At 29.2% G+C, this 17,167-nt stretch overlaps 2 protein-coding genes across 8 annotated transcripts; both read left to right on the top strand.

Annotated features, from left to right (window-relative positions):
* The first annotated feature begins 893 nt into the window (after positions 1-893).
* LOC111028323 (sodium-independent sulfate anion transporter-like) lies at positions 894-12,603 on the top strand. Of its 7 annotated transcripts, none has more exons than XM_022306921.1 (12): positions 894-1,055; positions 3,663-3,779; positions 4,698-4,945; positions 5,266-5,682; positions 6,671-6,878; positions 7,805-7,957; positions 8,402-8,563; positions 8,651-8,791; positions 10,274-10,419; positions 11,107-11,271; positions 12,250-12,410; positions 12,495-12,603. In XM_022306921.1, the coding sequence occupies exons 2-12, from the start codon at positions 3,674-3,676 to the stop codon at positions 12,553-12,555; spliced, it is 1,968 nt and encodes a 655-aa protein (XP_022162613.1). In that variant the 5' UTR covers positions 894-1,055; positions 3,663-3,673; the 3' UTR covers positions 12,556-12,603. The 7 variants fall into 7 exon arrangements, with proteins under 7 accessions (XP_022162613.1, XP_022162617.1, XP_022162616.1 ...); XM_022306925.1 differs by lacking the exon at positions 894-1,055 and adding an exon at positions 2,513-2,644; XM_022306924.1 differs by lacking the exon at positions 894-1,055 and adding an exon at positions 2,701-2,946.
* Positions 12,559-16,494, top strand: LOC111028324. The gene is made up of 4 exons (XM_022306927.1): positions 12,559-12,669; positions 13,469-14,707; positions 14,785-14,908; positions 16,001-16,494. Exons 2-4 carry the CDS (start codon positions 14,679-14,681, stop codon positions 16,208-16,210), a joined length of 363 nt encoding a protein of 120 aa, XP_022162619.1. The 5' UTR covers positions 12,559-12,669; positions 13,469-14,678; the 3' UTR covers positions 16,211-16,494.
* Positions 16,495-17,167: the final 673 nt, after the last annotated feature.

Genomic DNA, 17,167 nt, shown 5'->3' with positions numbered 1-17,167 from the left:
TAATGTAGTATACTAGTATATCATGATAATCGACATCAATTAATAGGACGTGTCTCTACGGTACAATCACATTGTCTATTCGTCTAAAAGTCTGATCAATATAGTCGTCAGAGACTGAATAGAGCAGGGATGGAGAACCTTTTTGTACCAGCGTGTCAAATAAAAATTTTGGTTGGATTTTGTTTTTCCTGCGTGTCAACTAGTTCGATAACCCATCAATTTTTTTTCAAAAACTTATAATATTATCGAACTTTTACACATTCATGTGTGTCACTAAAATAGTGTGCGCTTGTCACTCCATGCCATAGGTTCGCCATCTCTGGAATAGAGTGTAGGTGCTTCGGAAAACACAACAACATAAGTTCAGTGCCGTACGACTGCAATTATAGTATAAAACATATTATCATTTATTTAACCGTCTCGTCGCGAAACACACGGCCGTGCAACAGCAGTGTGAGCAGCCGATATCGACCAATTATTATTAAATGTATCGCACTATTTACCTACTCTTGCGTTTGGTAATTAAGAATAACACACACACACACACACACACATACATACACACACGTCACACACCCAAACGCGCGAGCCTTGCTGTGCAGTTGTGTGCAATGAAGATCGTTGGGATTACAAATTTGACTTTAAACGCGAGTGCAGGACGTAAAAATCATTGTCCCAAATATTATTTGAATCAAACTAATTAAAAATCTGTACGTTAACCACATCGTTCATATAATGCATTGCCCATCATATTATTAATAAGTTAGCCCCCTTTTGACTTATTGAACTTATTTTTTATTAATTTATTAAGACCAAGAATTCGCTTCGCGTTGCCAATTGGTTAGTGTATTGTGTAATTATTTTGTTTTCAAACAATGACGGGTATACATTGAAACGGTTAGTGCACACTAGTGTGGCACGTACGGCTTATAGTTAGAAGTGACATTCGTTATCAATGGTCGACGCTCACAAATTCGAATATTCAACAGGTCTATATGCGTTAAAAAAAACACAGAGAATCAATACATTATAATTGTACACCGATAGTTAAAATAGTGAGTATTATTTGTAATTTCGTTATACATACATAACAAACCTATTATGGTATCGCCCATGAGTTACAATCTAACTGCAGTAGTACCTACATAAGTATTTCATATTTATATTGTATACCGGGTGATCCATTTAACTTTAGACATCAGTATTTCAAAAACAATCAACATTTTTTTTAAATTTTTGTTTTATATAATTTTAAGATTTTAAAAACAACATGCATTTTTATTCTTTATTTCAAAGGAGGATATTTTTTTTAAGAGTACTTTGGTAAATAAAAATCAAATGTAGTATGTTAATACTATTATATTAACATATGAGTTTTAACTCATCTCAACTTTAAATACTTATAACTACCTAATAAACAACTTGTACGAAATTTGATTTTTTGATATTGAAATACTACAAATGAAATAATGCTTCAAAATATGAAATAAAAAATGTATGTTATCCTTATAAAGAGTTAAAAGTCATAAAAAACCGATAACGATAACAAATTGGTAAAAAAAAATTGATAAAAATGTCGTTTTGTAACGACTTAAAATTATAAAAATATTTTCAAAAACATTAGTGCCTTCTGAATTAATCATCAGTGCGTTACGTTAAATGGTCCACTCCCTAGAAGTTTCTTGGAAAATATGCCGTTACAAGTTTAAGCAATTAGCTAAATTTTAAGCTATTATATATACATGCTATTTCATAGGTACTCACAATATCATTGTCTTAAAATTTGATACGCAGCACATTTTAAGGAATAAATTATACAATTTCGTATTATTGTTTATAATTATGAAATGATTCAAATAGGTAAACAAAACACGCATGAACAAAATATACCTATAAATCATTGTGGAAAATGTTCGATGTTTTTAATATAGGGTAGGGAATTGATTTATAGGTATACGCGGTTCAAGTTATTTTATTTCATCATATAAAATTTGGTCCGTGTAACCTAATTGTCTTTGTTATCATTATAATTAATATTATTCATCAAAAATAACTTGATTTTTGTACAACTTTTTTTTCATTCACAAATCACAATAAAGATCTATTTTATAGTTTATACAATAATCGCTCTGTATTGTAGTATAATACTATAGTGTATACAATAATTATATATACTAAAAATTTTAATTTAACTAGGTATTAAGTATCAAGTATGTTTTGTTATATTTAGATTTTATAGTTTATTAATATTATTAGTTGTTGATAACATAATATTATGTCGTGTACCTACGCGTGTACACATTTCAATAATTCGATTTGTTTAGTTATAAAATAAACATTTTATAAATATGCATAAACCAAGGTCGAGATTATAATAATTTGTTGTAAGGATCACGTTCTAACATGATACAAAATATTGTTATCACGGAGTACCTACTGAGTTATCAGCTATAGTGCTAAGTGTAATTGTAGTAATTGTACACCTACATATATTGTTCAGTTCTGAATTTCTCATACAGAGAGTTCGTCAATTTATATTTTATGCTATAATTTTTTCTCGTGCAACATAATTATTTTGAAACGAAACATAACACTAATAGTGAGAGGTTTTCTACAATATAAATAATAGACAAAAATAACTAAGGTATCAACAAATATTATATAATTTATCAACATATTCTTAATTTTATACTATGGGCAGGTCTAAGAATTTAATACTGTGAGCTTTACCAGTTCATCTTCTTTGTTTTTCGTTAATCCTATAATGTTTATTTGCGTATGTTAATCGTCGAGATACAATAATTTAATGTAAAAATCTCAATGAAGGAAAAAAACATCAACTGAGACATATTTCAGTGCCAATGTCATTATCTTATTATGAGTAATTTAAATCGGTCAAACTACGATGATAAACATTAAGACATCTAAACGTTTTGTTAATACCAGGTACTTATTGCATATTATGTATGTAGGTACATTATATTATGATATATAGATATATAGTACAGTCATACACTCGTACGCTGCAGCAGATAGGTAGGTACGCGTCTAAACAAATCAAACGTGGTGCCAGAAACGAAAAAAAAGACGCGATTATTTAGATAATTTCGTTAACAAGACCTTAGTGCCAAATAAGTCATCAGCAGCACGTCACAATCGTTGCGACTTGCGTCTCGAGCTCAATAATTACCGATCGTCTTTCGAAATAAATCCTTGAAAGTTCGCTTCTCACACTACCAAATTTTCTCTTCTTATATTGACACATTTTTAAAATTTTGGAATGTTTAATTTTTTTGTTTTTTATACTTGACGTTATAATCGATTTATAGGTAACCTACTACCTTCTACAAGTATAGGAGGTGTCCTGTAGGTACCGTCGAATTCAAATTCAACAATCTCTTATAAAGTAGTTACATAACCGCTTGTGAGTGCTGATATTTTTACAATTCACTCGCATTATACATTAATACCTAATAAAAAGATTATCGGTTTTATTACGTTAAACCGCAATTCTTTTTCCTTATTCAAATATTTGTGTCTGTTCAACGAATTCACTTGTATTTATATGGTATCTTTATCAAATGCGTTTATCGCTGTTTTACAATAGTATGTTGCTAAAATATTTGTTATACTATATATTACTGGATATTATGTGCTTATAGCTTGTAAATAAATGGACAACCCGAGGTATGAACACGACAATGGCCCACAGCAAAATTCAACCGTCATCAATGGCAATCTACAGTTAAATAATTGTACAGGAAACAATGATATTACCTGTAAGTATCGCATACCTTCAAAACTAAGCTACTTCATTAGAAATTAACTGATGATTAATTTCGAAAATAAATTTTGACTATGCTAGTCACCAGATTAGTAAATTAAATTCGTTCTAACTTCTAATTAAATTTACATTTAGGTACTATAAAGTAATTTAAGATACAAGATCAATCCGAGATGATTCTATTTGACTTCAATATGTTTTCATTATGAAAATATTTTAAGTTTAATATATAATATGAGTTGTATGAATAAAGCTACTATTAGTATTCAATAGTTCTATACTACTCTGTTATTAGGTTACACAGACAATAATGTCGGTACATTTCTCTCGTGGTTTTGGTCCTATAGTTATTTATTTTATATCCAGGGCGTAGGCTCTACTCCTCTAGCACTAATGCACTATTAAGGAATAAATTTATAATGATAGAAACCTAGTTATGTATATATATATATATATATCCGATAATCTGTAATTATATCCTAAAATCATTGATTTTCCAAAATGTCAAAGATCTACGGTTTTAGTAGATACTAGCGAGAACCGAGGATTGAATATTAAATGGTCTAAACTTTCCATTCACATTTATAAAACCTGTATCGTAAATTATTACACAATGTACTCTGTCATAATTTTATTCAAATTAATTGTTTTTAGTAGAACAAAGTGGTGTACAAACGTTTTAAAAAAAGAACTGTGGACAGAGATTTAGTATTATTGTACCACGATATAATATATAATATACTAATATATCCACGAGTATATAATATGTAATGCATATTATGATTGATGGAGCTTTTATATTTAAAACTATTTAAAACATTTAGATTTAGTTCAACTGTTCAAGTTTGAAAAAAAATCATGAAACGTAACAACTCTAGATAATATAATATGATTGAGTTTTTATTTTTCTTAGTGGCAGTGGACGACGTGGAATCGTCAAAACTTGCTTCTAACCAGAAGACGACATTTACCCAACACTCTAAAGGTACCTGTCTAAAAAATCTAACCACTTTTACCAAAAGAAAACTATTTATATTGCAATGGATTCCCGCTTACTCGGGTGATGATTTTCTTGGTGATCTCTTGGCCGGCATAACGATCGGCTTGACTGTAATACCTCAATCAATGGCATTGGCGAGCATAGTCGGAATACCAGCTCAGGTATGTGGAGTTAGGTCCATCGCAATGGCACGTCTTATACAGACGTAATTGAGTGGAATTTAGCTTTTACAACAAATCAGCATTATTTTTTTTTTAAGTAAAAAACGTGGAATTTTGTAATTTAATTTAAAGGGTATAGATCATTTAATCATTATAGTATTGATTAAACATGCGGTGTACTGTGCATAATCAATGATGATCGATCATAGTTATCAGTTATCATATATTTTTGAAATTATATTCTAGCTGTAAAAGTATATTGCAATCCATCACACTGCACCATTTTATTTGACAACATATGAAATACATTTTTTTTCCAGTATGGTCTTTATAGTTCCTTTATAGGGACATTCATTTACTTACTGTTTGGCACAAGCAAAGTAGTTCCAATGGGACCCACCGCTATCGTGGGCCTGCTGATTAGCAACACGATCGGGACTCGGGGATCGGCGTACGCGACGTTGTTGTGTTTCCTGACAGGCATCATCCAGACGCTGATGAGTTTCGCAGGCTTGGGGATTATTGTTAACTACATATCCGTGCCGGTGTCCTCGGGGTTTACGTCAGCCTCAGCCATTCTTGTCATTACCTCGCAGGTGAAAGACCTGATTGGCGTCAAGGGTGGTGGAGGAAACCTGTTGAAGATGGTCCGAACCGTATTGGATCACATCAGTAACATCAGCACGGGAGACACTGTCATGGGCTTCACGTGCATAGGGGCAGTCATGCTCTTAAAGGTATACTATAATATAATATGTACTTAATAATGTATGGTAGTCACGTGTTTATTATTTCACTGTTCACGAATTAAATATTACTTTTTATAATTATATGTAATTGGAAACAAGGACTGATGTTGTAGCGATAAATAGGTTTAAGTGTCGCACTATATTGATGAGCATATCGTTTAAATGTCAAGTAGTTTTACACGCATACATGGATACTTGGTTTGCATAGACATACCTGTATATTATAATGTGTTATTAAAATTAAATTTTCTTTTAAGATATCAGTTTATTATATTAAAATATATTTGATGTTTATTATGTATAGGTACATTTATAGAATAACGCTATTTTTAATGATTAAAATATAGTAAAAATAGTAAAATATAATTTTATTATCTATACATTGTGTGTAATACACTTATACCATTGCTTGCACTTATATATATAATGCATATATAAGTGAAATTAGTAAATGCTATACCTACGTATATATATTTAAAGTTTTTGAATATCATCATTTTTTTTTCTCCTTTAAAAAAACTCATGACTGCTCATTGTATACTTTTCCTTTTGAAAACTAGTGCCTTTATTTGTGTCCATCTATGTTTCACACGTGTATTTTACTACGGGGCGTAATTTATTAGCCTCCAAGGGTCACACTGTTGCCATAAATAGTTTACCCATCATTCACAAATAAATTTCACATTTCACCTACGGGCAAATATGTAGTTTATTGTGTGAAACCTCGGTTTAGTTCTTCTTGACAGTAGTTTTGATAATTACACCATATAATTTATAAATATGTATATCTATAATTATTCTAAATTAAAAATAATATATTATGTTGAATGTTGATTAATTTGAATATAATTAATATATATACTTTTTTTAAGGCAATCTTAAATAGTTAAATTGCATATTAAAATAGTTTACAGGTGTTAAGCTTTTTCTCAATTATTATATTATGAATGTATCCTAATGATGTATTTTTTTTTAGGCCTTCAGTACTACGCGGATAGGTCCAAAAGAAGAAGAACTACAAACTCTGTGGCAAAAATATGTAAATAAATTCATCTGGGCGATCGGTGCATTTAGGAATTCATTTGTAGTAATCGTATGTAGTATTATCTGTTATTGGTGCGTACATAAGACAAACCACGATATTACGTCAGATTGGCCGCCACCAATCCCGTTCAAAGTCATCGGTATGTAAATTACCAAGTTGTACTTTATATAATATATTATAGTATAATAAATAAAACTAAACTTAGTTGTATACTTATAATATTATGGAATTATAACAATAAATCAGATTGGAGTAACGACATAATATATGAGTATAGGTTACTATGTATTTTTGATAAAACTTTTCTATAGAACATTTTTTAGGAAAATAATTTTAAATTTGAGAATAAATTAAATTTAAGAATTTACTCTTATGCACATTTTTTGTATATGTTTGTAACTAAATTTATTATTGGTTTCAAAATAAAAAAACACCAAGTTATAGGAGTACAATAGGTGATCTATGTACTATGTACATATAAATTCGGTACTTAGAAACATTACACTATAGGTTTGCATGTTGCGTATTACAATGCATTTGTGTACCATAAAGTAGTATACAAATTACAAACGATTAAAAACATTGTATATATTAAACGATTTCCATTATTTTTACAACTAATTTACAACAAATTATCTCTCACTCAATATGTTTATAAATTAAATAGGTACTTATTATTAGTACCTAATTAATAGTTACCTAATAGTTACCTTTATTGTTAAATACAATTATTATTCAAGAGATTTTCAATTTTAATGATTTAAACCAGTGCCATCGGGTGTTATTACTTATAAAATATAATATAAATAGTATTGAAATCTTAGGTAAATTATTACTGTATTGATCAACAGTTTTTTAATTGAATCTACGGACAAATAAATGTACATCGAATTACTGATTTTTCTAATTCATTTGAAGACTATTATGACTAAAACATATGTTTCTTTCAAAAAATAGTTTACATACTGGCTGTATATTTGATTTACAATATTGTGAACTATCTAGTCATTAATTTATAATAATTACCAATTCTAATTTCTAAGTCGTTCCTGTGACTTTTTCAAGGCAAAATTCCCCACGGATTGCCACATTTTCAGTGGCCGGAGTTTAGCAACAAGGACGAGAGTTTCTTCGACATCATTTTCTTCATGGGCTCAGGAATCATTGTGATACCACTCATATCGTTACTCGAAAACATATCTCTTTGCAGAACGTTTGGTAAGTCCCATATTACTATAATTAAACAGCTATGTAAATAGTAAACTAATTTACATACTTCTAAAACATAATATTATATAGAAACAAATATATTAATAACAAAATAGGTATCAGAAATATTATATCTTTTACACTTGGTTAGAGACTTAGAGTAATAATATCAAACTCACTCACTGCCTTCTCTCTTCAATGGGGCTGCTAGTGATTCAAATATTCTTAACACAGTTTTTAAATTAACAAAAGTATACATTATTGTTGTGGTATAATATTAAGTGTCACATGATAATATTATATAGGTAGGTATATAATTATTTTACACAAAAAGTTATGGTGGATTTTATTTGGAAGTGCTTTTGTAAATGCTATTAACCTGTTAAAGTATAAAGTTGGTATTACAATTTTTCCGAATGCAACATAATTGCTAACCTAATGTGCGTATTTTAGCGGAGGGTAAGCCAGTGGACACGGATCAAGAATTATTGGCAATCGGTTTGGCGAACCTCGGCAATTCGTTTTTCCATGGTTTCGCCGGGTCTGGAGCCATTGCCAGAGGAGCGCTCAACTATTCGAGCGGAGTGCGGACGCCACTTGGAGGCCTATACACTGGTAATTTTTTTTTAATGAACTTCCTTAGGATATATTGGTACATCACCACGTGTTTGCAAAAAAATTGTAATGGAATTTAAAGTTTAGGACTCACTGTTATGGCGGCATTGGTGTTCTTGACACCGTATTTCTATTACATCCCAAAGACTTCACTGGCTGCTGTTATAATCGCCGCCTCGTTTATGATGGTCGACGTCAAGATGGTCAAACACATTTACAGGTCAAAAAGTAAGTATATTATGAACATTTTTCGATTATGTTCTAGAATTACACTGTACTTTTAAAATGATATTGGACCATACATAATAGAATAGCGAGGAGGCAATATATCTCAGTGACCATAGGGCATAGCCCCAGTATGAACATTTAGTACCTACTATGTACAAATAGAAGCTAATTCGTTTAAATTTCCCAAAAAATGTAATAAGTAGGTAATTATAACTACGAACCTCCCTTCTTCCACGAATATATTATAAATCAAAATAATTTTTAACTCGTTCTTTCACTTTTGGCAAAAGTGTATAATAGGAATTACCTATAATAAGTATTCCCTAGAAAAATCAATTAAGTTTACCAACATATTCACCAATGTATCCAGCGCCACCACAATGGGAGAGGGGGAACCGTTTAAATGAATTTGTTATTTTTTAAATTTTGATAGGAATACCTACTTATTTTTTATTAAATGGAGACCCAACATTTTATGTGGGGTGCTTCAGTGCTTGAATGTAGGTACCTATATTGCGCCAATGTAAGAACTTGGATCTAGAAAATGAAAATCCCGATAAAAACAATTGTTAAAGAAAAAAAGTCTTCAAGGCAACTGATTAATAATATATTATGAAAACATAATTAGGTATACCGTATACCTAGAACTATTGAAATTCGTCAATACTACATGAGGTACCTACTTAATATTCACATATTTTTACATTATAACAGTCAATAGTACACACGTGTTCCATAACCCTACAGTCCCAAAACCCTACAGTACCACTACCTACAGCTAATGGCCTCAGTTGCCGAGGCTTAACAAAAAAATAGTCAATAGGTTATTCAACAAATCATAATAATGCAAAGAAAAATTGTTATTATTGCTTAATCTAATATTTTAATTAAGATTACCTTAACATATTTTTTTCTCGATCATTGAATACTTATTAGTTATTGGTATATCTCATCGTCAACTCAAATGCAACTTATAAGAAATAACTAATAACTTATAGAACTTCTCTCCGTTCCAATAAAAATATTTGAGTAATTGAGTGCCTAAATAGTTAATGTGCGCATGACATATTAATAGAAGGTTCTCTCTTCGATTCGAGTACATTAAACGATAATATATTACTACCTATACTAGCTCATTACTGGCTCAGTCGAACAATGACTTTTTCTCGCCTCGATAGTATTACGCCATCTAAAAGCGAAAAGAGGTATTGAACAGTAAATGATATTAATTCAGTAAAAGGTAAAACCTGTGTACAAAAGACAGTCACGTCTCACGGAACCATCACAAGTGTCCGTTATAGACCGACACATTTGAATAATTATCTTTTTTTCCGAGACATTTTCATTTATCACTGTCCGTTCGAGAGAAGCGTCCGTTAAGACGGGTTTCGCTGTATTTACACATATTTATACCTATAAATATGTCCCTATTATTATAATTAATATTATTGACATGCTATGCGTTTCCTTGACTGTCCGCAGAAAGAGATTTGGTACTTATGTTGATCACGTTTTTTGCGTGCTTGTTTCTTCCATTGGAATACGGTGTGCTCATTGGCATCGTTGCAAACGTCGGGTTCATAATGTACAGTGCTGCCAAACCCAAAATATCTATCCAAGTGCAAAAGGTCGGATCCGTCGTCGACGTCATAATTAAAAACAAATATTGTTAGAGCAGAGGATTTCAACATTTGCATATTATATTTTGTTTTGCGCAATCGTAGAAAAAAGGTCTGAAAAGTACAAATTTGTTTCATGGTATGACAAATTCCAATATGAAATTGTATGTATCATATTTTTCCATCTTTAGGCGTTTTTGATTTTTGAGATATATTTATCTTTATTGTTGTGCTTTTTTTGGCAAATTTTTTTTTAATAATCCGTATCAAAACAAAAACCCCATTAGTCTATGATGTAGTTCATCAAACAATCAGTGTAATATCAGTTCTTTTTCCTAATAAATAAGCATACAATTCACAGTTGCATTCAAATAAAAAGTTTCTTTTATTTATTTGGCAATTATACAAGTATAAAATATAATTAAATTATTTTTTTATTTAACTGCGTTTTCTTATTTTTGATGCTACTTATTTTATCAACGTATACCTATTAAATACACCTTTAAAACAAATTGAATTACATATTTTTACTTTTTAGAACATATTTTAAGATTTTTAAGCGCATAAGTGCTTGCATATTTAGTGTGCTTTATTAGGGCTGTAAGTCCTCTGCTCTCATTATTTTTATACATCAATCGTACATTCGTACCCATACTCATGATTTCGTATGCTGAATTTGTTATTTTTGTTTCTTAGAACCACGACGGGATCAAATACTTGTTGCTGACACCGGACAGGTACTTGATATTCCCTTCGATGGAATACGTACGACAGACGATAACCAAACACGGCCTCGCTCTTGGGATCCCAGTAGTCATCGACGGTTCCAGTATATTTGAGGCAGATTTCACAACTGCAAACGTATGTACCACAATATACAAGGCGTGACACATAGACCTGACCAAAAAAAAAAAAAAAATGATGCTACCTTAACTCTAACACATATTTTTAACATTATATGAGAAGTAAATAATTTAAGAAATATACTCATGTCAGCAAATTTCCTAAAAAATTTAATATTAAAAAAAAATTCTAAAAAATAAACTACTCGACTTAGATAAATGTTTTTACTATCTAAATTGTTCTTATAGTCAGATTCACAAATTGGCTATTTTGAAATTGCCAAAACGTTAAATTTTAAATTTTAATAATTAGTATTAAAAAATAAAAATATTTTTTTTATACTATGCATGTAGCGTAAGTTATTAAAAATTAAATATAAAACAAAAATTTTAAATATTGATTATAACAGAAGTTATTGTATTAGTCGATTCTATCTGTTACACTCTGTATACCACGTTATATACCGATATACGCACACAGAGAGTGTGTAAGACTGCATACCTTGAACGCCTTCTTTCCGAATGTATTATAAAAGATGGGTACAAAATAATATCATCAAATCATTATGACTTTTTGTCTTGAAGCACAAACAAAAATTAAATAAATATGTGTGATACTATGTAATGATTATAATTGCAGTTGGATTTCAAAACCATTTTCTACCAATATTATTTTTTAAATATACAGACAGATAACATATTGTTATGTTTTCAAGTTTATATCATCAAGTTTCAGATAAAATATTCAAATTGGTCTCAAAATATGGGCTGTAACCTAATATTAATTTATTTGAGTAATTAAAAAAAATATATTTCTAATATTTATTTTGTTATTCTCGAGGACAATTGGTAATTTGAGTTCGGATTCATTATATAAAGGTCATGCACTCTGAACTGAATTTTACGGGTGCTACTGATATAACTTCCCACTAAAAGTCAAACAGAACTTTGGTAGATACCTAATAATAATACTTATATATATTTTTTTTTTTCACAGGTATTTGCCATGATGTCGCGGGACTTTTCAACAAAAGGCCAATTTTTATACTTGTATAATCTAAAGCCCAGCGTAGCAAATGTATTCAAAGGACTAAAAAATTGTAATATTTTGTTGTGTGCAAATAAAAACGAGTTAGACGAACTGCTCAGAAATCATTTGCAAGTTTTTAAATATTTTTCTAAATACCCGTTGCTTGGTTTTGTTTTAATTGTAATATTTATTATTTATTTATTTTTTTGTAGTGGACCGTCACAAATTCAAGAACAATATCAAAACGAAACAATTTGGACTTCAAAAATGTGAACTTAAAGCAAATGATCTTTGAATAAAATGCAATATATTGATTTCAAATAAATTAAAGGATATCGGACAATATTGAAGATATATAAGATATTTTGAAAACGAAACGAGTTGGATGTAATTATTTGATTGAAATATAATATCATCATTGATTATAAATCAATGTAGTATACTAAGCTCTTATCAGTATACTTTGATCAATAAATAAATTTTATATAATCAATGATGGTATGGCGTGTTCTACCACGTAAAATATAACTTATAAACATATTATATCTTATTATATTATTATATAATTAACGGAGCTTAAATTTAAGTACAAATTTATATCAAGTGGTGTTTCCTGTTATTGTGTATTTTATATTGATAAATAAAACAGTATTATTATAATTTATAATATTTAATTGAGCATTTGAGCCCGTACAGATATAAGTCTGCCAATAACATCATAACTATTTTAAATTATCTTCAAAGATATTAAAATACGAAGGGCTCATCCATTTGATAGAAATCAAGGTGTATATTTTACTAAATTTGAATTTATTTAGCTCTTTAGAAAAATTTAAAAATTCTTAAGTTTCGTATTTACGATTAAACTATTATTTTCATAAACTTAATAATTATACGGGGAAAAAAATATTCGTAGTTTTTATTTATTATTAAAAAACCTTTTTTTCTCAATATCTTACAGACCACAGCTATCTCATATTGTTATATTTTTTTATATAATACATCAGGTACAGGTTACTTGTAGCGGCAGCTACAGCAAAAATGTTATCTCACGGCGTTTTACATAGACAATTTAGCAGCACCCTTGTTGTGAGTCAATCACTCAATCATAGCCATAATTTGGGGGGATTTTAGTACAACCCTAATTTTTTTCATATTAATTGACATTTTTATTGTCATTATGCAGGTATCCACAACCATGAGATAATATGAACAAAATTAAGGGACTTCAGCACCCTCAGTTTTTTCATTGAAATTGCGCCCCTGGAGTCCATACAATAATATTGTAATAATAATTAGTTGTAAGTCTATCGCCTATTATAATAGTCTAAGGCTGGTAGTATTTCAAAGTTGATACATATACAACTAGATACTATTTTTGCACCTATACTGATTTTTAAATAACTATATCAGTCGGTAAAGTTTAACGGTTATTATGGAATTGGCATGGTTTTGGGTGCATTCAATGTCAATACATCAAGCCGAAAAATCAATGCAAAATTAGTGCCGATTGTCCTTCTACCTAGGTATTGTTCTATAGAAGAACTGTAGGAGGCAGCTTCGGGAGGAATCCAAGTAAGTATACAATATTTGAACCATAAGTCACAATCCTGTTAATGCTCTTTTGATTAATTTTTTTGTCTGAATATTTTTCGAGATCAAAAGTGGTACCTAAGCTGAAACGGGCACTCTATGTATCATATTTTATATCATGTTATTTTTCTACGTGACCTGTTACAGACCACCCCAGGCGGACCTAACAATTGATAAGCTTTTGATCGCAAACAATATATTAATATAACTCAATACTTAATTTTGACACTGTCTCGAAATTCGAATATTTCGCGAAACCTTTGAAAAAACAAAAGGGTAACAAAGGTATTAAAGTGACGACCACGGTTCAAAAACTCAAGGTATCAAATTTTAATTTTTAAACCATCAGCTGACCACCATTGTTATCTGCACGCTGCACCATATTGTGACCGTAATATTATGACGTGACCACCATATTATTATCCTGCGTTATCACAGTGAAGTAATTTACTGATTACGGAGCATATGATTTTCATTATCGTGTGTATTTATTAAGTCGAAGTATCGAACTCTCTTGCAGAGTTGCAGACGTCCCGTGAACGTGGGCGATTCGTACTTCGTATTCTTTACATTCTTCTCTAAATGAAGACTGTCTAATTTCGACTAATTTTGTAAAAATTAAAATGTTTTTTTCAGTTTAGAACATACTTAACTAAAAAAATCACCCAGTTAACGTGTCTATTAGACGAGAATAAAAAAGGAAATTAGGATAGGTACATCATTTAAAGTTCTCCAGTGAATATTTAAAACAGTTTCGACTTCTTAGACTTTTTTCAGTTCAGTTCACTTCAAAAAATATTAAAATGGCTGCCGATACTCTGCGAGTTTTAAGGTAAGATATTAATATTTCTATCAACAAGCGTTATTTAGGTACATGAATATCTTTATAATATAATCATTTTTTTTCAGGAAAAGACCTTTAGAAGAATATGATGATGACTATAAACCTTTGTCAAAACGAATGCACAGCATGTATTTGAAAGATGGTCCACTTGCTGGGGAAAACCATTCAGCAGTCACAAACGCCTATGGTGTAAGTATTTTTATTGTTATTTGAAATTTTTAAAATGCAAATAAATATTTATTGATTAAATATTTATCAACTTTTCACATAATTTCATTATTTATTGGTTATCAGATTTTCACTACAATTTAATAAAATATTAGGTAGGTAGGTACTTAATAAATAATAACTTGAATCCAATCGTTATTTAAGGTTTTACTAAGAATAATTCAAGGTTAATGTTATAAAATGGTTCTTAACCATCAGTATTTTATCGATATTTACTTGTATAGCAGGTACCTACTAATCGTTATTTATTAACTATAAAATATTTTAATTTATGTGAATAATAACGTTGACTAAATATTAATTGAAGTTTGCCAAAACCTATATATATTAGCTTAATTTTACTTAAGCAAGAGTGTTGGTATACTTAATTGTAAATACTTTTCAATTAACTATGAAGTAAAAATTCTATTTGAATTCCCTACTTGTATTTTTTAATATTTTGATAGCAGAATGAGATCATTTGACATAATATTACCTTCTTAATGTCCCAAATTTATTTGATTTGTTATTAAAATAGGTGAGTTAATTAAAATAAAATGATTAAGCTCTCCCCCCTCTAAAAAAATAAAAACAAGGGGTGTCTGGTAAAGAAGAAAACTTCTGAATTATCAAGCATGCCTCCCAAAGAGAAATATTTGTCACATTGTATCGCTGTGGTATGATAACTATAATTTAACTTAAATAATTAACTGTATTATTTAAGCCTTCAAAATTTTGATTCATATTAAGTATATAACTTAATAGGTAATATTAAAATTAAAAACCTTAGTAAATATTTAATATGGAATTGATATCAAGTAGTAACTAGTAACTACAGTGAAGTCCCACCAAGTATTGGATTTAATCTGACCACTATCAGATTTCTTAGCCAAATAAATTTATTATATATAGCTCACAACACCAAAACAGCAGTTCCACAAATATGCTTATTTGTATGCTATATATTTATTAGAAAGAATATGAATTGTTTGTTTTAGTAATTAATTTATAATTTCAAGCAACTGATAATATTTTATTATACTAATTGTTACAATCTTTAAATCCGGTTTATAGAATGCATCTACATCAGCACAATATAGCCAGCAAACAGTCACTGATTTTAGTCATCCGGCTGTAAATAGTCAACAAAACATAAGAGTTGAAGACCCAGAAAATTTGCATTATGATCCAGATCTGACTTCTGATCAAAATCCGTTCTACTATGAGAGCAATAGATTATTATTTGACCTTCATGTTGAAAGGGTTCATCGTCATGGTCAATAATAATTTTAATTTACTCTACAATAAATATTTGTTTCACCCTAAAATTAAAATATTTACTGACTGTAGTCCCTCATGGCATAACATCATATAATAATATGCCAACTTTGGTTTGGCTATATTATTACTTCAACTTAGTGTTCATCTATTTATGTTAATTTTTCATCAACTAGTAATGAACATATTATATTTATAAAAATTTGTTGACATCATGTTTCCTATTTTAGCCATTTATAGGCTTAAAAATATAAATTTTAGTTTTAAGGAACGAGATGGATTATTTTGTTAAGAATATAAATTTAATTTTTAATAATGCAATAATTCTATAGATATTGAAGTACATCTAATAACAGTTATTTATTTAGTATACTAAGTTAATTACAATTTATTATTGTGTATTATTTGTCTTTATTTTAAATTTAAATTTATTCCCAGGGGCCAATTCAAAATATGTCATTGTTGTGTGATTCATTAATATTAAGTTAGTATTTGCTTATTTTTGTTGCTCATTTTTACTTGTAATTACCTATTATAATGTGTATATTTTTTTTTGTTTTTTTTATACCGATAAATATTTTAAAAGGTATATAAAATATAAATCCATACAATTCAACTATACTTAACATTAATGCTGTAATATTATTTATTATTTATTTTTAATTTATTCCTTTAAACTATTTGGAGAATGTCAATTTTTAATTCCAAATAATAAGAACTTAAGTATTATATAATTATGCATTTTTAGTTATTGCTATTATCAATAAAACAACGACAAAAATATTCGAAAATTTAAATCTAACATTATTAAACACACATTTTGTAAGTTATATACTTTTGATAAAATATTATACCTACTTAAAAACAGATTTTGAACACCAATTACAAAATTGTCATTGTCTGGATGAAATTAATTATTAATGCTTAACATATGTACCTATTTAAATATAATATTTTGAAATA

Source organism: Myzus persicae, unplaced genomic scaffold, assembly GCF_001856785.1.
Source record: "Myzus persicae strain clone G006 unplaced genomic scaffold, MPER_G0061.0, whole genome shotgun sequence".
Taxonomy (NCBI): domain Eukaryota; kingdom Metazoa; phylum Arthropoda; class Insecta; order Hemiptera; family Aphididae; genus Myzus; species Myzus persicae.
The sequence above is the reverse complement of the archived record's forward strand: the minus strand, read 5'-3'. Positions and strand labels throughout refer to the sequence as shown.